Here is a 22,132-nt window from a genome sequence, read left to right as displayed (position 1 = left end):
ATCCGTGGCCTGTGTGGGAGTACACAGTGGTAGAGACATAGGATCAATAGTTGGATCTCCTGACTACAGTCCAACCGTAAGTTTCCTCATGCATTAAAACCAGGGTCGTATTCACTAGGAAGGAAATGGAGAGGGATGACCTAAACTTGTCCACTACAAAAAGCTTGTTATTTTTTTGCCGTTGCAAAATGTTTTGCTGTGGTGTACATTTGTGAATAAGACCCAGGTTTCCATGAATCAGTTTAATAATGGAACCGGGGTTGAAAACAAGATTTCAGAACCTAGTTTTCATGTGTAACTTATTTTTTCTAGCAATAGAAGGGCTGTAACTTTTGGACTTTTTAATACTGTTTTTGATACCAAGACCAATCGGTTATCCTCTCTAGCTGTTTTCCTCTGATATGATTATATATGCTGATAAAACAGATGATTATATATGAATTATGAATTACTATCTTTTCATTCCATTCCTAATTCTTGCATGGGCCTGCTCAGCACAACGCCCCTCCAGCGTTTGATGTGTTTGTAAGGGCGGAGAAACAGAGATATCATCGATGACTATCCTTGATTATACATTTATCTCGTATAGCACGGAGAGAGGAAAACAAATCTGCAGTATTTGGTGTAAGACTGAGACTGTTGACCCATTTTAAACCCAATATCCTGCCTGCATCTCAGTAGTCTGATCTTGAAGTCTGTTCTCCTCATCTCTCCATCTTTATCTGCACTGGTGAGAAAGAGTTGGCCTGGTGAGAAAGACTTGGCCTGGTGAAAGAGTTGGCCTGGTGAGAAAGAGTTGGCCTGGTGAAAGAGTTGGCCTGGTGAGAAAGAGTTGGCCTGGTAAGAAATAGTTGGCCTGGTGAGAAAGAGTTGGCCTGGTGAAAGAGTTGGCCTGGTGAGAAAGAGTTGGCCTGGTGAAAGAGTTGGCCTGGTGAAAGAGTTGGCCTGGTGAAAGAGTTGGCCTGGTGAAAGAGTTGGCCTGGTGAGAAAGAGTTGGCCTGGTGAAAGAGTTGGCCTGGTGAAAGAGTTGGCCTGGTGAAAGAGTTGGACTGGTGAAAGAGTTGGCCTGGTGAAAGAGTTGGCCTGGTGAAAGAGTTGGCCTGGTGAAAGAGTTGGCCTGGTGAAAGAGTTGGCCTGGTGAGAAAGAGTTGGCCTGGTGAAAGATTTGGCCTGGTGAAAGAGTTGGTGAGAAAGAGTTGGCCTGGTGAAAGATTTGGCCTGGTGAAAGAGTTGGCCTGGTGAAAGAGTTGGCCTGGTGACTGGTGAAAGAGTTGGCCTGGTGAGAAAGAGTTGGCCTGGTGAAAGAGTTGGCCTGGTGAAAGAGTTGGCCTGGTGAGAAAGAGTTGGCCTGGTGAGAAAGAGTTGGCCTGGTGAAAGAGTTGGCCTGGTGAAAGAGTTGGCCTGGTGAGAAAGAGTTGGCCTGGTGAAAGAGTTGGACTGGTGAAAGAGTTGGCCTGGTGAAAGAGTTGGCCTGGTGAGAAAGAGTTGGCCTGGTGAAAGAGTTGGCCTGGTGAAAAAGAGTTGGCCTGGTGAAAGAGTTGGCCTGGTGAAAGAGTTGGACTGGTGAAAGAGTTGGCCTGGTGAAAGAGATGGCCTGGTGAAAGAGTTGGCCTGGTGAAAGAGTTGGCCTGGTGAAAGAGTTGGACTGGTGAAACAGTTGGACTGGTGAAAGAGTTGGCCTGGTGAAAGAGTTGGCCTGTTGAGAAAGAGTTGGCCTGTTGAGAAAGAGTTGGCCTGGTGAGAAAGAGTTGGCCAGGTGAGAAAGAGTTGGCCTGGTGAAAGAGTTGGCCTGGTGAAAGTGTTGGACTGGTGAAAGAGTTGGCCTGGTGAAAGAGTTGGCCTGGTGAGAAAGAGTTGGCCTGGTGAAAGAGTTGGCCTGTTGAGAATGAGTTGGCCTGTTGAGAATGAGTTGGCCTGGTGAGAAAGAGTTGGCCTGGTGAGAAAGAGTTGGCCTGGTGAGAAAGAGTTGGCCTGGTGAAAGATTTGGCCTGGTGAAAGATTTGGCCTGGTAAGGGAAGAGTTGGCCTGTTGAGAAAGAGTTGGCCTTGTGAGAAAGGGTTGGCCTAGTGAGAAAGAGTTGACCTGGTGAGAAAGAGTTGGCCTGGTGAAAGAGTTGGCCTGGTGAAAGAGTTGGCCTGGTGAAAGAGTTGGCCTGGTGAAAGAGTTGGCCTGGTGAGTATGAGTTGACCTGTCGAGGAAGAGTTGGCCTGGTGAGAAACATTTGGACAGGTGAAAAAGTTGGCCTGCTTTAAGAGGTGGCCTGGTGAGAAAGAGTTGGCCTAGTTAAAGAGTTGGCCTGGTGAGAAAGAGTTGGCCTGGTGAAAGCAGATTTCTGGTTGGCATTGTGTTGCTTGTTTTCAGGGACCAGTGTTGCCAGTCACTGCTACAACCTCTCCGTCCTCTCTCTGTGTATGTGTGTTATTCATATTTGTAGACAATTGACAACAAAGTAATCGTCTTTGTCTTCTAATGTTGTACAGAACGTCTCCTGATGTTGTACAAAACGTTTCCTAATGTTGTACAAAACGTCTCCTAATGTTATACAAAACGTTTCCTAATGTTCTCTTCTTCTCTGGCAGGATGATGAGGTGGTGCTTCAAAGTGTCGCCACCATCCAGAAAGAGAATCGCAAGTTTTGTCTGTCCGTGGAGGGACTCGGTAATCGACTATGCTTCCTGGAACCTACATCTGAGGCTAAGGTAAGAGGAGTGTCTCTTAATGCTTGGTACTGATGGTGGCTCTTAATTTGAACCGTTTGGTTGCAGGAGGAAAGTCATCTCGCAGAATTTGAAAACCTGAACAAATATGTTAAATAGCCGCCAGGGGTCAGCTGGAAGTCGTGTTTCTATACAATGCAGTACCATACCTAGTTTGTACCTTAGACTGCAGGTCCATTGGGTGCCTGTTCAGGTAGCCTATATACAGAGCCTTCGGAAAGTATTCAGAGCCATTGACTGTTTCCACATTTTGTTACGTTATAGCCTTATTCTAAAATGGATTAAATCAATTAAAACATCCTCAACAATCTACACACTATACCCCATAATGACAAAGTGAAAACAGATTTTTAGAATGAAATGAAAATCTGATGAAACCCAGATTGGACTCTTTAGCCTGAATGCCATGTGTCACATCTGGAGGAAACCTGGCACCATCCCTATGGTGAAGCATGGTGGTGGCAGCATCATGCTGTTGGGATGTTTTTCAACGACAGGTAGTGGGACACTAGTCAGGATTGAGGCAAAGATGAACGGAGCAAAGTACAAAGAAATCCACGATGAAAACCTGCTCCATAGCGCTGTTACGGACCTCAGACTGGAGCGAAGATTCACCTTCCAAGAGGAGAACAACCCTAAGCACATAGCCAAAACAACGCAGGAGTGGCTTCAGGACAAGTCTCTGAATATCTTAGAGTGGACTGGACTTGAACCCAATTGAGTATCTCTGGAGAGACCTGAAAATAGCTATGCAGCAACACTCCCCATCCAACCTTACAGCGCTTGAGAGGATATTCATAGAAGGATTGGAGAAACTCCCCAAATACAGGTGTTCCAAGCTAGTAGTGTCATACCCAAGAAGAAGTTATGCTGTAATCGCAGCCAAAGGTGCTTCAACAAAGTACTGAGTAAAGCACATATGTCAGAGTCAAGGCCCGCGGGCCACATCCGGCCCGCGAGAAGGTTTTTTACGGCCCCTGGGATGATCTTGATTTATTATTAGAACCGGCCCGCAGACCGCAGCAAGCCGGCAGCCCGCAGATCTTTTACACGCACCAATACTACATTTCCCACAATGCAACGGTGACGCACCGAGCAGTAGGCTGCTTCATTTCAATATTTATTGGCACAGCAGTTGTCAGCATCACAGTAAAATTAACTTTCAGATACCCATCAAAAATGGCAAAACGGAAGGTGGACACTGAGAACCGGGGGTTTCAAACAAGGTGGGAGTCTGAGTATTTGTTCACGGAGGTAGCTGGAAAACCTGTGTGTCTTCTGTGTGGAGAAAGTGTGGCGGTACTGAAAGAGTATAATCTGAGACGACATTATGAAACGAAACACGCGGACAAAAACAAGAATATGGACATGGAACAAAGGCTACAAAAGGCAGAGGAATTAAAACGAGGCCTCAAATCTCGACAGGCTCTGTTCAAAAAAGCCAAATCACAAGGCCAGGCTGCTGTCAAGGCCAGTTTTATTTTGGCAGAAGAGATCGCTAAATCAGCCCGGCCATTTACGGAGGGGATTTCATCAAAAACTGCATGATTAAAGTTTGTGACGAAGTTTGCCCAGAAAAAAGGCAACTCTTTTTAAATGTGAGTCTGAGCAGAAACACCATTGCCGAGAGAGTAGACCAGTTGTCCATCAATCTAAAAGAGCAGCTTGTGAAAAAGGGAAAAGATTTCATTGCATATTCCTTGGCTGTGGATGAGAGCACCGACATTTCTGACATTGCCCAGTTGTCAATTTTCATCCGCGGAGTGGACTCCAGCCTAAGCGTGACAGAGGAGTTTTTGGCTTTACGTCCTATGCATGGCACAACTACGGGGCATGATTTGTATGAAGAGGTGTCAAGATGTGTAAATGAGATGGAGCTGCCTTGGGAAAAACTCGTGGGTTTGACAACCGACGGAGCACCTGCGATGTGTGGACACAGGAGCGGACTGGTGGCGAAGATATGGGAAAAGATGCAAGAGGAAAACGCGACAGGTGAGCTGACAGCTTATCATTCTATCATACACCAGGAAGCGTTGTGTGGTAAAGCCTTGAAAATGGAGCATGTAATGAGCATCATCACGCGCACAGTTAACTTTATCAGAGCCAAAGGTTTGAATCACCGCCAGTTCAAGGCATTTCTGACGGAGTTAGAAACGGAGCATGGTGATTTGCCTTATCACACAGAGGTGCGATGGCTAAGCCAGGGAAAGGTGCTTCAAAGATGTTTCGAGCTTCGTGAGGAGATTTGTCTGTTCTTGGACAGCAAAGGGAAAGACACAACACAACTCCGAGACGAAATGTTTCTGTGTGAAATGGCTTTTCTGTGTGACATTACGAGTCATCTGAATGCAATGAACTTGCAGCTGCAGGGTCGGGATCGTGTCATCTCTGATATGTACAGTACAGTGAAGGCATTTAAAACCAAACTGACTCTGTGGGAGACGCAGATGCGGAAAGAAAATTTGAGCCACTTTCCCAGCTGCCAGACCATGAAAGAGAAGCTCTCTACCAGTGCGTTCCCGAGCGCACAGTTGGCTGATAAAATAGGTATGCTTGCCGCTGACTTTCGACGCCGATTTGCTGACTTTGAAGCACAAAAAAGCAGGTTGGAACTGCTCGGTAACCCATTTGCTGTTGACGTGGAAAGCTCACCACCAAACCTCCAAATGGAGTTGATTGACCTCCAATGCAATGATGCACTGAGGGCAAAATATGCGGCAGTGGGTGCTGCGGAGTTCGCCCGTTTCCTCCCCGACACAATGCCCCAGCTGCGCATCCAGGCTGCTCAAACGTTGTCTATGTTTGGCAGCACATACCTGTGTGAACAACTGTTTTCTTTGATGAACTTGAACAAAACATCACACAGAAGTCGACTTACTGCTGAACACCTCCACTCAATTCTGAGGATTTCCTCAGCTCAGAGCCTTACCCCGAACATTGATGAACTTGTGGAAAAGATGGGACACCACCAAGTATCACCCTCAACCTCAAACAAGTGAACATTACTGTGCAATCACATATTTAGAGTTTTTACTCAGTTCAAGTTTAAAAGTTAAAGTTTAATATTTGTTTTCACTGCATGTTACTTCTCCTTAAACAAAGTGTTGTTTTTGATTAATAGATTTTTGCACTTTATTTTATTGTATTTCAATCCAATTATATTTTAAAAATATTTCAGTTGAGTGGATGATAGAAAATTGCTATTATTGTTTTTTTCTTTGAAGTAAATTTAGCCCACTTTTGCTAAAATAGAAAATATAGGCTACTGATGGTGCCTTGAATACCGGTTTCTTTCATTTAATGTTCATGTTATGGGGATTTTTATATAAAGGAAATTTGTCTTTTGTGTCTGTTGAAAATTAAAGATTACTGACAGAGCCATAAGAAAATATTGCTTTATTTATCTGATCATATTGGAATATATTTGTTAGGTTTTCAGTAGGTTCAATTAGGTTCACTAGACTATATGCGTCATTTAAAAAATTTTCAATGAACATTCGAACAGTCCGGCCCTCGGCTTGTAGCTAAATTTTTTATTTGGCCCTCCGTCCATTTGACTTTGACACCCCTGGAGTAAAGGGTCTAAATATTTCTCTAAATGTGATATTTAAGTTTTATTTTATTTTTATAAATTAGCAAACATTTCTAAAAAAATGTTTTTGCTTTGTCATTATGATGTATTGTGTGTAGATTGAGGGGGGGGGAATGATTTAATCAATTTTAGAATAAGGCTGAAATGTAACAAAATGTGGAAAAGGGGGTCTGAATTACCTTCCGAAGGCACTGTATACATAGTCACACCCGAATACTTTGTAGAAGCACCTTTGACAGCGATTACAGTAGTGAGTGTTTCTAAGAGCTTTTCACATCTGGATTGTGCGATATTTACCTATTATTCTTTTCTAAATTCTTCAAGCTCTGTCAAATTGGTTGTTGATCATTGCTCGACAACCATTCCAGGCCTTGCCATAAATTTTCAAGTAGATTTAAATCAAAACTGTAACTCGGCCACTCAGAAACATTCACTTTCTTCTTGGTAAACAACTCCAGTGTGAATGTGGCCTTGTGTTGTAGGTTATTGTCCTGCTGAAAGGTAAATTCATCTCCCAGTTTCTGGTGGAAAGCACACAGAACCAGGTTTTCCTCTAGGATTTTGCTTGAGGTTAGCTCCATTCCATTTCTTCTATATCCTGATAAAACTCCCCAGTCCTTAATAATGACAAGCATACCCATAACAGGATGCAGCCACCGCTATGCTTGAAAATATGGAGAGCGGTACTCAGTAGTATGTTATATTGGATTTTCCCCCAATATAACACTTTGTGTTCAGGACACGCAGTTAATTGCTTTGCCACCGTTTTAGCAGTATTATTTTAGAGCCTTGTTTCAAACAGGATGGAGAGAGCGCTGCAGTGGATAGCTGCCTTCTTTTCACTGATCTTAACTTCTTTTTGCACATAATATTTCCGGGCATCATTTCTTATGATCAAAACCAGTATTGGATAACTCCCTGATCCTCCCTCACCTTCATAATAATGACAGAGAGCTCTACTGTGGTAGGAAGCATTGATAAACTAACCAGTGTGTGAGGAATGGGGAGTGATTGGTAGACTAGCCAGTGTGTGAGGACTGATTGGTAGACTAGCCTGTGTGTGAGGACGGATTGGTAGACTAGCCTGTGTGTGAGGACTGGGGAGTGATTGGTAGACTATATGTATTTATAAAGCCCTTCCTACATCAGCTGATATCTCAAAGTGCTGTACAGAAACCCAGCCTAAAACGCCAAACAGCAAGCAATACAGGTGTAGAAGCATGGTGGCTAGGAAAAACTCCCTAGAAAGGCCAAAACCTAGGAAGAAACCTAGAGAGGAACCAGGCTATGAGGGGTGGTCAGTCCTCTTCTGGCTGTGCCGGGTGGAGATTATAACAGAACATGGCCAAGATGTTCAAATGTTCATAAATGACCAGCATGGTCTAATAATAATAATCACAGGCAGTACAGTTGAAACTGGAGCAGCAGCACGGCCAGGTGGACTGGGGACAGCAAGGAGTCATCATGCCAGGTAGTCCTGAGACAAGAGAAGTACTCCAGATATAACAAACTGACCATAGCCCCCCGACACATAAACTACTGCAGCATAAATAGTGGAGGCTGAGACAGGAGGGGTCAGGAGACAATGTGGCCCCATCCGATGATACCCCCGGACAGGGTCAAACAGGAAGGATATAACTCCACCCACTTTGCCAAAGCACAGCCCCCACACCACTAGAGGGATATCTTCAACCACCAACTTACCATCCTGAGACAAGGCCGAGTATAACCCACAAAGATCTCCGCCACGGCACAACCCAGGGGGGGGGGCGCCAACCCAGACAAGAAGATCACATCAGTGACTCAACCCACTCAAGTGACGCACCCCTCCTACGGACGGCATGAAAGAGCACCAGTAAGCCAATGACTCAGCCCCCGTAATAGGGTTAGAGGCAGAGAATCCCAGTGGAAAGAGGGGAACCGGCCAGGCTGAGACAGCAAGGGCGGTTCGTTGCTCCAGAGCCTTTCCGTTCACCTTCACACTCCTGGGCCAGATTTCACTCAATCATTTGACCCACTTAAGAGATGAGTCTTCAGTAAAGACTTAAAGGTTGCGACCGAGTTTGCGTCTCTCACATGGATAGGCAGACCATTCCATAAAAATGGAGCTCTATAGGAGAAAGCCCTGCCTCCAGCTGTTTGCTTTGAAATTCTAGGGACAATTAGGAGGCCTGCGTCTTGTGACCGTAGCGTACGTGTAGGTATGTACGGCAGCACAAAATCAAAGAGATAGGTAGGAGCAAGCCCATGTAATACTTTGTAGGTTAGCAGTAAAACCTTGAAATCAGCCCTTGCCTTGACAGGAAGCCAGTGTAGGAAGGCTAGCACTGGAGTAATATGATCAAATGTTTTGGTTCTAGTCAGGATTCTAGCAGCCGTATTTAGCACTAACTGAAGTTTATTTAGTGCTTTATCCGGGTAGCTGGAAAGTAGAGCATTGCAGTAGTCTAACCTAGAAGTGACAAAAGCATGGATACATTTTTCTGCATCATTTTTGACCAGAAAGTCCAGGTGTTATCGAGTTACAGGTGTTATCGTCACAGTGATCTCAGGAGTTGACACCTCGCTTCCATCTCTTATGGATACAACTGGCTCTCTGCCTCTCAGTCCCTCCAGTTTTTGTGTGTTAGTTGCGGGCCAAAATGTTGATTTTGCTGCAATAATGACATTTTGCATAGCAATTTACAATGATTTGATCAAATTCGTTTTACGAAAATGCGCTGACGAGTGGAAAATGTATATGCTGTAGAAGTGCAATGAATGGTTAAAATCACACGCTCTCTTTTTGTAGTGCTGTGATCACTATATTCAGTAATATTGGGATGATTTGACTGCTTCAACAGTGCAGTGATTGGTCGAATTTGCAAGTCCTTGCATACTATGCAATTGTTCATTTTGCCAAAATCAGTGGGATCGCAGAATCACAAAATCCTGGAGTGACTGACTAGGATCAGTTTGCGCATAACAAATTCTAACCCTAACGATCAGGTGTGGAAATACAGAGCTGACCTCGGATCAGTGGTTAGAGGCAACATACTCTTTTAGAAAAGGAATATATTTCAGTTCAAATGGGAGGTAACACTACACCGCATAGGAAGAAGAACCAGGTCTGTTATATAGATGAATTTATATCTACAAGGTTGTACAATGTTACCCTTTAGTTTTACCTATAACTACAGTAAGCAGACCTCTGTTGCCAATGTTATGAAACTTTAAAGATGGGGCTTCTCATGGTGCTATGAAACATTAAAGACTAGGCTTCTCATGGTGCTATGAAACATTAAAGACTGGGCATCTCATGGTGTTATGAAACATTAAAGACTGGGCTTCTCATGGTGCTATGAAACATTAAAGACTAGGCTTCTCATGGTGCTATGAAACATTAAAGACTAGGCTTTTCATGGTGCTATGAAACTTTAAAGACTGGGCTTCTCATGGTGCTATGAAACATTAAAGACTGGGCTTCTCATGGTGCTATGAAACATTAAAGACTGGGCTTCTCATGGTGCTATGAAACATTAAAGACCGGGCCTCTCATGGTGCTATGAAACATTAAAGACTGGGCTTCTCATGGTGCTATGAAACATTAAAGACTAGGCTTCTCATGGTGCTATGAAACATTAAAGACTAGGCTTCTCATGGTGCTATGAAACTTTAAAGACTGGGCTTCTCATGGTGCTATGAAACATTAAAGACTGGGCTTCTCATGGTGCTATAAAACATTAAAGACTGGGCTTTTCATGGTGCTATGAAACATTAAAGACCGGGCCTCTCATGGTGCTATGAAACATTAAAGACTGGGCTTCTCATGGTGCTATGAAACATTAAAGACTGGGCTTCTCATGGTGCTATGAAACATTAAAGACTGGGCTTCTCATGGTGCTATGAAACATTAAAGACTGGGCTTCTCATGGTGCTATGAAACATTAAAGACTAGGCTTCTCATGGTGCTATGAAACATTAAAGACTGGGCTTCTCATGGTGCTATGAAACATTAAAAACTGGGCTTCTCATGGTGCTATGAAACATTAAAGACTGGGCTTCTCATGGTGCTATGAAACATTAAAGACTAGGCTTCTCATGGTGCTATGAAACATTAAAGACTGGGCTTCTCATGGTGCTATGAAACATTAAAGACTAGGCTTCTCATGGTGCTATGAAACATTAAAGACTGGGCTTCTCATGGTGCTATGAAACATTAAAGACTGGGCTTATCATGGTGCTATGAAACATTAAAGACTGGGCTTCTCATGGTGCTATGAAACATTAAATACTAGGCTTCTCATGATGCTATGAAACATTAAAGACTGGGCTTCTCATGGTGCTATGAAACATTAAAGACTAGGCTTCTCATGGTGTTATGAAACATTAAAGACGGGGCTTCTCATGGTGCTATGAAACATTAAAGAGGGGGCTTCTCATGGTGCTATGAAACTTTAAAGACTGGGCTTCTCATGGTGCTATGAAACATTAAAGACTGGGCTTCTCATGGTGCTATCAAACATTAAAGACTGGGCTTCTCATGGTGCTATGAAACTTTAAAGACTGGGCTTCTCATGGTGCTATGAAACATTAAAGACTAGGCTTCTCATGGTGCTATGATAGTTTAACCACCATGACAATATTCAGCTTATATTTAATTTCAGAATTGAAGGGTTTGGTTAGGTAAGGGGGAAATGAGTTATAAAACAAAATTATTCAATTAGATTCGTTATATTATGTTGATTCCCATCCAAGCATCTGCTGTTGTAGAAGTTTGTTTGTCAAACATTGATGGTGCCGCTGGGGTATCAAAGCAATATATGTCAGTCCATTAATTTAAATGTATTTATATCATGGTCAAATTTCATCTGCCATTTTAAGCCTCTTGTAATTGAGACCTAATGCAAGTCATCAGATCTCTCGTCTAATAGAGTGTTTACTGCTATTTATATTTATCTTTGCTAAGATTGGAATTTTTCCTCCCTCCCATTTGCCCCCCCCCATCCCATCTCCCTCACATCCCTCCCTCTCTCCCATCTCCCCACTCCTTCACTCCTCTCTGCCTCCCTCCCATCTCCCTCCCATCTCCCTCCCATCTCCCTCCCCCTCCCCCTCTGTCCTTCCTGCAGTATGTTCCTCCTGACCTGTGTATCTGCTGTTTTATCCTGGAGCAGTCCCTGTCTGTCCGAGCCCTGCAGGAGATGTTGGCTCACACGGTGCCTAACAACGAAGGGGTGAGTATTGCTGCATTACCTGTGTACATAATCACTGTATAGCCTACCCATTATATTTACATTACCTGTACTCATTATCCCTGTATAATCAGTACACATCAGACCTTGGTCGAATAAATAAGTGAACTACGTTTAGGATTTGTAAAGTATTTGAAAGTATATGACTCAGTGGTCTTTGTAAACATGTCATTTTACAATACAGTGTAAATGGTTTCAATACAAAAGGAAATAATTGAAAAACAAACTAATCCTGTTGCTGACTCATGGATTCTGGATAAAGACGATATGCCAAGGAGATTCACTGTAGAAGAAATGTATTTAATAAGAGATCAAGAACAGAGGATGATCATCGTCTGTTTTCTCCTTATTTGACTTCAAGATAAGACGTGAAGATACGTCTTCTACGGTAGTGTCCTCTCTCGCTGGGTGATTCTACATAACCGTTCTCTCCCCCTAGACCCCGTGTCATAATGAAGGCCAAGTGCCCACTCCGTGTTAGTCCCAGATACACAGAGAAATAGCCTGATTGCTTTAAGTGCATCCAGAAAGAGTTTTCTCTCCTCTTCTCTGCTCTGCCTACTTGATTTACAATGCCCCGATCAAAGGGAATGGTACCCTCCCTCCCTCTATCCAACCCTCCCTCTATTCCTCCCTCTATCCAACCCTCCCTCTATCCCTCCCTCTATCCAACCCTCCCTCTATCCAACTCTCCATCCCTCTTTCCCTCTCTCTCTCACTCTCGCTCTCTCTCGCTCTCGCTCTCTCGCGCTCTCGCTCTCTCGCGCTCTCGCTCTCTCGCTCTCTCGCTCTCGCTCTCTCTCGCTCTCTCTCTCTCTCGCTCTCTCGCGCTCTCGCGTTCTCTCTCGCTCAGCTCAGCTCAGCTCAGCTCAGCTCAGCTCAGCTCAGCTCAGCTCAGCTCAGCTCAGCTCAGCTCAGCTCAGCTCAGCTCAGCTCAGCTCAGCTCAGCTCAGCTACATGCCACTGGCATGCTCATTTCTTAGTTGGTGTGTGTAATCATAAATAAGGAGATGGACACTTAGATACTTATGAGTGCCCCAGTGTGTCCCCCACTGCAATGAAACACTTCACTAGCTGCAACTTTTTGAAGGTATTCCAGGTTATGTTCTTTTATCAAACACATTCTCTCCAACAGAACAGATTCGGGTTTCATTTGATTGATTAGGCTAGTGTGTTGAGAGATATTGAATTGATAATTGAACACATTAGAATTGAATTGCTTTTAGTTATCTTAGCTAGTTTTATTTAGCTTAGCTCTCCTCACTGCTTCTGGGTTGCCACACGATCAGATCAGTGTCACGTTTGTATCCATTTTACTGCGATGAAGTAACTGTTTCAATTGAGGTGATAAGATGAGAACCAGCTGATCGCTTGGCAACTCAGGATCAGAGATGAGAACGTCAGCCTGGCCCTGGACTAAAAAAAGCAGTTGCTATGGAGATCAAGGCTTTTAATCGGGGTCCGGGAAACGGGCCCTTCACGTTCACACACAACATTTGTTTTTATGTTGTTGTTGATTCACCCCATATGAAAATGAAATGGAGATTCATTCTCAGTCTTTAGATTTCTTTTTTGACATTATTGACTGCCATAACTCCATGTAATATTGTTTCCTTCATCTGTATGTTTGTTTAACGCTGCTAGAAAGCGGACCATGAACAGTGGGTATGTTAATTTGTTACTTTCTTTAGTTGGCATGAAGGCTCACCTCTACTGACCCCTAACTATTAGCGAAAGAATGATCTCACTTTCGCCACTTTCACTTCAAAGTGTTGCCTATTTTGAGATTGTTATTGTGCATAGTCACTATAGTCATTCACAATAGATTATACCCCTCCCTTCAATAGATTGGTTGATAAATCAAACATAAATGCAATATTTGGAAGGCTAGATGTTTGTAAATATCTTATGAAAGATTTATATATATATATTTGTTTATATTCATATATATACAAATATTTTATGTTTTTATATATATGTATATTTATTTATACATATTTATTTATATTTATTAGATATTTATATCTAATTATCGGTGATAGAAATTGAGTGAATCCTGGTATTAGCATAACTTATCAGACATTCTTACCCTCTTTAAATATGTACTTACCAGAAAGTCACACTGACATTTAGGAAATCATTTTATTCCATTCAGCTTTTGATGCGTAGATTTGCCTTAACGCCTTAATGACCTTAAGGAACTCGTCACTGACACAGACCTTAGACTATCCCCTGAAACATCACTGATGTATGGCAATCTTGAAATAGACATCCCATTGGTTCCTACCTTCACCTTGTGCACATGATTCAAATGATTTCAATCCTTTGCTTGGCGCCCCCAAGACCACACTTTGTGCATGTGTGTAACCATTTTCAAGTGAAAGTGCTAACTAGTTTTCTAATCTGCTTCAGCCAGTATTTTAGCTAACCCACTTACTGCTTAGTGATAGGGAAAAATCCCCTTCAATAAAAATCTACACCTTTAAAAAAAAAACTAGACAGAGAGTAGTTGTATGTTTTTATGTAAGCTGTCATGGACAGACATACGTAACATAACTGTATAGCTGACGCAATTATACAAGATTTTACTTCTGGGTTTCTGAAATGTTATGTGTTATGGAAAATACATACTTTGTGTTAAAACATTTTCTTTAGCCATACTATCAAGACTTTAGGGAATCAACGAGAAACCTAGTTGGTGGGACAATGCTCACCGACTGTGGATGTCGTGTTTTTTTGAGTTTGTGGTTTTCCTTCCTCTGTTTTGTAGCTAACAGTCTCATTTCAAGATTAACAGAAATAAAAGAGGAAATGTTCTGGAATTGGCTTTGATTCCAGAAGCTTCTTCACACAATGATTCCAGAAGCTTCACACAATGATTCCAGAAGCTTCTTCACACAATGATTCCAGAAGCTTCACACAATGATTCCGGAAGCTTCACACAATGATTCCGGAAGCTTCACACAATGATTCTGGAAGCTTCACACAATGATTCGAGAAGCTTCACACAATGATTCCAGAAGCTTCACACAATGATTCTGGAAGCTTCACACAATGATTCCAGAAGCTTCACACAATGATTCCGGAAGCTTCACACAATGATTCCAGAAGCTTCACACAATGATTCCAGAAGCTTCACACAATGATTCCGGAAGCTTCACACAATGATTCCGGAAGCTTCACACAATGATTCTGGAAGCTTCACACAATGATTCGAGAAGCTTCACACAATGATTCCGGAAGCTTCACACAATGATTCCGGAAGCTTCACACAATGATTCTGGAAGCTTCACACAATGATTCCAGAAGCTTCACACAATGATTCCGGAAGCTTCACACAATGATTCCAGAAGCTTCACACAATGATTCCAGAAGCTTCACACAATGATTCCGGAAGCTTCGCACAATGCTGTAGAACCAAGCTGGAATAGTTTAGGAATTTGTGAACCAACACAGGGATTATCCATCTATTCTACAGTGTACATCTTAATAATAATAATAATATATGCCATTTAGCAGACGCTTTTATCCAAAGCGACTTACAGTCATGTGTGCATACATTCTACGTATGGGTGGTCCCGGGGATCGAACCCACTACCCTGGCGTTACAAGCGCCATGCTCTACCAACTGAGCTACAGATCTTCATATTGCTCTTAGTAGAATACTGGATACATTGATATAAACGACACCAACATAAACTATGTACATTGAAGTGTATTCCAAACAATGGAACTCAATCTCCCCATCCATTACGGTGATCATTTGAACAGTAATGTTTGGCAATAAACAGTGCCCTGCAAATGTATCCAGACCTCTTGGATATCTTCACATTTTAAAATGGATTTAATTGTAATTTTTGTTGTCAATAATCTACACAAAATTCTCTGTAATGTCAAAGTGAAAGAACATTTATTTATTGTATTTCATTTTGTAATGTTTTTTTATATCTAATATATAGTCATTGCATAAGTATTCAGCTCTGAGTCAATACATGTTAGAAACACCTTCGGCATCGATTACAGCTGTGAGTCTTTCTGGGTAAGTCTCTAAGAGTGATTACAGCTGTGAGTCTTTCTGGGTAAGTCTCTAAGAGTGATTACAGCTGTGAGTCTTTCTGGCTAAGTCTCTAAGAGTGATTACAGCTGTGAGTCTTTCTGGGTGAGTCTCTAAGAGTGATTACAGCTGTGAGTCTTTCTGGGTAAGTCTCTAAGAGTGATTACAGCTGTGAGTCTTTCTGGGTAAGTCTCTAAGAGTGATTACAGCTGTGAGTCTTTCTGGGTAAGTCTCTAAGAGTGATTACAGCTGTGAGTCCTCCTGGGTAAGTCTCTAAGAGTGATTACAGCTGTGAGTCCTCCTGGGTAAGTCTCTAAGAGTGATTACAGCTGTGAGTCCTCCTGGGTAAGTCTCTAAGAGTGATTACAGCTGTGAGTCCTCCTGGGTAAGTCTCTAAGAGTGATTACAGCTGTGAGTCCTCCTGGGTAAGTCTCTAAGAGTGATTGCAGCTGTGAGTCCTCCTGGGTAAGTCTCTAAGAGTGATTACAGCTGTGAGTCCTCCTGGGTAAGTCTCTAAGAGTGATTACAGCTGTGAGTCCTCCTGGGTAAGTCTCTAAGAGTGATTACAGCTGTGAGTCCTCCTGGGTAAGTCTCTAAGAGTGATTACAGCTGTGAGTCTCTCTGGGTAAGTCTCTAAGAGTGATTACAGCTGTGAGTCCTCCTGGGTAAGTCTCTAAGAGTGATTACAGCTGTGAGTCTTTCTGGCTAAGTCTCTAAGAGTGATTACAGCTGTGAGTCCTCCTGGGTAAGTCTCTAAGAGTGATTACAGCTGTGAGTCTCTCTGGGTAAGTCTCTAAGAGTGATTACAGCTGTGAGTCTCTCTGGCTAAGTCTCTAAGAGTGATTACAGCTGTGAGTCTCTCTGGGTAAGTCTCTAAGAGTGATTACAGCTGTGAGTCTTTCTGGCTAAGTCTCTAAGAGTGATTACAGCTGTGAGTCCTCCTGGGTATGTCTCTAAGAGTGATTACAGCTGTGAGTCTTTCTGGCTAAGTCTCTAAGAGTGATTACAGCTGTGAGTCTTTCTGGCTAAGTCTCTAAGAGTGATTACAGCTGTGAGTCTTTCTGGCTAAGTCTCTAAGAGTGATTACAGCTGTGAGTCCTCCTGGCTAAGTCTCTAAGAGTGATTACAGCTGTGAGTCTTTCTGGCTAAGTCTCTAAGAGTGATTACAGCTGTGAGTCTTTCTGGCTAAGTCTCTAAGAGTGATTACAGCTGTGAGTCTTTCTGGCTAAGTCTCTAAGAGTGATTACAGCTGTGAGTCCTCCTGGCTAAGTCTCTAAGAGTGATTACAGCTGTGAGTCTTTCTGGCTAAGTCTCTAAGAGTGATTACAGCTGTGAGTCCTCCTGGGTAAGTCTCTAAGAGGGATTACAGCTGTGAGTCTTTCTGGCTAAGTCTCTAAGAGTGATTACAGCTGTGAGTCCTCCTGGCTAAGTCTCTAAGAGTGATTACAGCTGTGAGTCTTTCTGGCTAAGTCTCTAAGAGTGATTACAGCTGTGAGTCTCTCTGGGTAAGTCTCTAAGAGTGATTACAGCTGTGAGTCTTTCTGGGTAAGTCTCTAAGAGTGATTACAGCTGTGAGTCTTAAATCCATTTTAATTCCACTTTGTAACACAAAAAAAATGTGAAGAAAAGCCAAGGGGTATGAATAAGGCACTGTATATGGACGCTGGCAAACATATTTCAGCCAGTAGCAAATGAATCTGGCATGAACCTCCCTGTCTTCTCTTCTCCTTGAAAAGTCATTACCAGACCAACTTCCGGTGGTCTGACTGGTCATTCTCTATGAGATGATTAGATTAGAACCAGATATGAAGTGAACATTAAAAGTGAATTACTTACAGTAATCACAGACCAGCCATTGTTGTGCAGCACTGGCAGCCTGTGAGAAGCTTGGCAAGCAGCCAGCACTTCATTCTTGTAAAACCAAGCTGGCAGGAGAAAGCTCAGTGAGAGAAGAGATACCCCCCTCCCTTCACGCACGCGCACACACACGTGCACACACACACATATGGACATGCTCACGCACAATCTCTCACGCCCTCTTATACATGCACAATCCCCCTCCCACACACACCATCGCCATACTCCCTGCAGAAGCTCAGACAGAATGATATTAGAGTGGGAGGGGTGTTGCCAGTTGCTGTGCCACACAGCCAAAGGTCACAGTTCACAGTGATATAAATAAATAAATAAATAAATGATGTGTCAGCATGGCAGGAGGCCTGAAATACAGCCCCCCCCTTCCTCTCTCTCTCTTTCTCTCTCTGTCTCTCTCTTTCTCTGGGGGGCTGAAGGACTGGGGGTTTGGAGTCTGGGGGCTGAGAGGCTGAGGGGACTGGGGGACTGGGGGTTTGGAGTCTGGGGACTGAGAGACTGAGGGGACTGGGGGTTTGGAGTCTGGGGACTGAGAGACTGAGGGGACTGGAGGACTGGGGGTTTGGAGTCTGGGGGCTGAGAGGCTGAGCCCCAGACTCCAAACCCCAGTCCTCCAGTCCCCTCAGTCTCTCAGTGGGGGACTGGGGGTTTGGAGTCTGGGGGACAGAGAGACTGAGGGGACTGGAGGACTGGGGATTTGGAGTCTGGGGGACAGAGAGACTGAGGGGACTGGAGGACTGGGGGTTTGGAGTCTGGGGGACTGAGAGGTAGATAGGACTGTAGGATTGGGGGTCTGTAGGACGAGGTTTGGAGTCTGGGGGACTGAGAGACTGAGGGGACTGGAGGACTGGGGATTTGGAGTCTGGGGGACTGAGAGGTAGATATGACTGTAGGATTGGGGGTTTGGAGTCTGGGAGGCTGAGGGGGGAGAGGACTGGGGGGCTGGGAGGTTGGAGTCTGTGGAGCTGAGGGGTGGAGAAGACTTGGGGTTTGGAATCTGAGGCAATGAGGGTCGAATAATCAAACCTTCTTGTAGTGTTGCTTTCCCCTCTCCATTCATCAAACCTTCTCGTAGTGTTGCTTTCCCCTCTCCATTCATCAAACCTTCTCGTAGTGTTGCTTTCCCCTCTCCATTCATCAGACCTTCTCGTAGTGTTGCTTTCCCCTCTCCATTCATCAAACCTTCTGGTAGTGTTGCTTTCCCCTCTCCATTCATCAAACCTTCTCGTAGTGTTGCTTTCCCCTCTCCATTCATCAAACCTTCTCGTAGTGTTGCTTTCCCCTCTCCATTCATCAAACCTTCTCGTAGTGTTGCTTCCCCCTCTCCATTCATCAAACCTTCTCGTAGTGTTGCTTTCCCCTCTCCATTCATCAAACCTTCTCGTAGTGTTGCTTTCCCCTCTCCATTCATCAAACCTTCTCGTAGTGTTGCTTTCCCCTCTCCATTCATCAAACCTTCTCGTAGTGTTGCTTTCCCCTCTCCATTCATCAAACCTTCTCGTAGTGTTGCTTTCCCCTCTCCATTCATCAAACCTTCTCGTAGTGTTGCTTCCCCCTCTCCATTCATCAAACCTTCTCGTAGTGTTGCTTCCCCCTCTCCATTCATCAAACCTTCTCGTAGTGTTGCTTTCCCCTCTCCATTCATCAAACCTTCTCGTAGTGTTGCTTTCCCCTCTCCATTCATCAAACCTTCTGGTAGTGTTGCTTCCCCCTCTCCATTCATCAAACCTGCTCGTAGTGTTGCTTTCCCCTCTCCATTCATCAAACCTTCTGGTAGTGTTGCTTTCCCCTCTCCATTCATCAAACCTTCTCGTAGTGTTGCTTTCCCCTCTCCATTCATCAAACCTTCTGGTAGTGTTGCTTTCCCCTCTCCATTCATCAAACCTTCTCGTAGTGTTGCTTTCCCCTCTCCATTCATCAAACCTTCTTGTAGTGTTGCTTTCCCCTCCCCATTCATCAAACCTTCTCGTAGTGTTGCTTTCCCCTCTCCATTCATCAAACCTTCTCGTAGTGTTGCTTTCCCCTCTCCATTCAGGGCAGATCAGTGTAGATGAACGAAAGGAGATGAGGAGAGGAAGCTACGTTAGACGACTGAGATGTAGTCGTCAGTCTCTAAACTCCGGTGTTGTTTCTCTCCCTCCCTCCCTCCTCTCTTCTCGTTGAGGGGTTTAGGGGCTTCATGGATCGACCTTGGAATTCTCTTCCCTACCAGATGAACTGTAGACTGTAGACACCCAAGCACAAATTGTTCCTGTAGACTGTAGTATATATATTTCACTGTACGGTCTACAGCTGTTGTATTCAGCGCATGTGACAAATAAAATTTGATTTGATATATACAGGGGGTACCGGTACAGAGTCAGAGTGGAGGCTATATACAGGGGGTACCGGTACAGAGTCAATGTGGAGGCTTTATACAGGGGGTACCGGTACAGAGTCAATGTGGAGGCTATATACAGGGGGTACCGGTACAGAGACAATGTGGAGGCTATATACAGGGGGTACCGGTACAGTCAATGTGGAGGCTATATACAGGGGGTACCGGTACAGAGTCAATGTGGAGGCTTTATACAGGGGGTACCGGTACAGTCAATGTGGAGGCTATATACAGGGGGTACCGGTACAGAGTCAGTGTGGAGGCTATATACAGGGGGTACCGGTACAGAGTCAATGTGGAGGCTATATACAGGGGGTACCGGTACAGAGTCAATGTGGAGGCTATATACAGGGGGTACCGGTACAGAGTCAATGTGGAGGCTATATACAGGGGGTACCGGTACAGAGTCAATGTGGAGGCTATATACAGGGTGTACCGGTACAGGGTCAATGTGGAGGCTAAATACAGGGTGTACCGGTACAGGGTCAATGTGGAGGCTAAATACAGGGTGTACCGGTACAGAGTCAATATTTGCGGGGGCACCGGGTAGTCGACGTAATTGAGGTAATATGTACATGTAGGTTTAGTTAAAGTGACTATGCATGGATAGTAAACAGAGAGTAGCAGCGTAAAAGAGGGGTCTGAGTAGCCCTTTAATTAGATGTTCAGGAGTCTTACGGCTTGGGAGTAGAAGCTGTTTAGAAGCCTTTTGGACCTAGACTTGGCGCTCCTTTATCGCTTGCTGTGTGGTAGCAGAGAGAACAGTCTATGACTAGGGTGGCTGGAGTCTTTGATATTTTTTATGGTCTTCCTCTGACACCGCCTGATATAGAGGTCCTGGATGGCAGGAAGCTTGTCCCCAGTTATGGACTTGGCCGTATGTACTTATGTACTGGTTATAGTTATAGTCATGTACTTGCGGTCGAAGGCCGAGCAGATGCCATACCAGGCAGTGATGCAACCAGGATGGTGCAGCTGTAGAACCTTTTGAGGACCTGAGGACCCATGCCAAATCTTTTCAGTCTCCTGAGGGGGAATAGGTTTTGTCGTGCTCTACTCACAACTGTCTTAGTGTGTTTGGACCATGATAGTTTGTTGGGGATGTGGACACCAAGGAATTGGAAGCTCTCAACCTGTTCCACTACAGCCCCATCGATATACTGTAGACAGTAGTGTATAGACTGTAGACTGTAGTGTATATTCTGTAGACTGTAGTGTATATAATGTAGACTGTAGTGTATATTCTGTAGACTGTAGTGTACATAATGTAGACTGTAGTGTATATTCTGTAGACTGTAGTGTATAGACTTTAGACTGTAGTGTATAGAATTTAGACTGTAGTGTATATTCTGTAGACTGTAGTGTACATAATGTAGACTGTAGTGTATATTCTGTAGACTGTAGTGTATAGACTTTAGACTGTAGTGTATAGACTGTAGACTGTAGTGTATATAATGTAGACTGTAGTGTATAGACTGTAGACTGTAGTGTATATTCTGTAGACTGTAGTGTATATAATGTAGACTGTAGTGTATATTCTGTAGACTGTAGTGTATAGACTGTAGACTGTAGTGTATATTCTATAGACTGTAGTGTATAGACTGTAGACTGTGGTGTATATTCTGTAGAATATAGTGTATATTATGTAGAATGTAGTGTATATAATGTAGACTGTAGTGTATAGATAGTAGACTGTAGTGTATAGACTGTAGTGTATATTCTGTAGACTGTAGTGTATAGACTGTAGACTGTAGTGTATATTCTGTAGACTGTAGTGTATAGACTGTAGACTGTAGTGTTTAGACTGTAGACTGTAGTGTATATAATGTAGACTGTAGTGTATATTCTGTAGACTGTAGTGTATAGACTGTAGACTGTAGTGTATATAATGTAGACTGTAGTGTATATAATGTAGACTGTAGTGTATATTCTGTAGACTGTAGTGTATATTCTGTAGACTGTAGTGTATATAATGTAGACTGTAGTGTATATTCTGTAGACTGTAGTGTATATAATGTAGACTGTAGTGTATAGACTCTCGACTGTAGTGTATATTCTGTAGACTATAGTATATATTCTGTAGACTGTAGTGTATATAATGTAGACTGTAGTGTATATTCTGTAGACTGTAGTGTATAGACTGTAGACTGTAGTGTATATTCTGTAGACTGTAGTGTATATAATGTAGACTGTAGTGTATATTCTGTAGACTGTAGTGTATATTCTGTAGACTGTAGTGTATATTCTGTAGACTGTAGTGTATATAATGTAGACTGTAGTGTATAT

General features: G+C 43.5%; 1 protein-coding gene across 1 annotated transcript in view; it reads left to right on the top strand.

Annotated features, from left to right (window-relative positions):
- Positions 1-22,132, top strand: part of ryr3 (ryanodine receptor 3) — a 248,048-nt gene that overhangs the window by 22,972 nt on the left and 202,944 nt on the right. Inside the window, 2 exon segments of the mRNA XM_046293110.1 lie at positions 2,580-2,699; positions 11,421-11,525. Coding sequence (XP_046149066.1) covers positions 2,580-2,699; positions 11,421-11,525 — 225 coding nt within the window.

Source organism: Oncorhynchus gorbuscha, linkage group LG12 (assembly GCF_021184085.1).
Source record: "Oncorhynchus gorbuscha isolate QuinsamMale2020 ecotype Even-year linkage group LG12, OgorEven_v1.0, whole genome shotgun sequence".
Taxonomy (NCBI): domain Eukaryota; kingdom Metazoa; phylum Chordata; class Actinopteri; order Salmoniformes; family Salmonidae; genus Oncorhynchus; species Oncorhynchus gorbuscha.
Note: the sequence above shows the minus strand (reverse complement) of the source record. Positions and strands in the feature narration are given on the sequence as shown.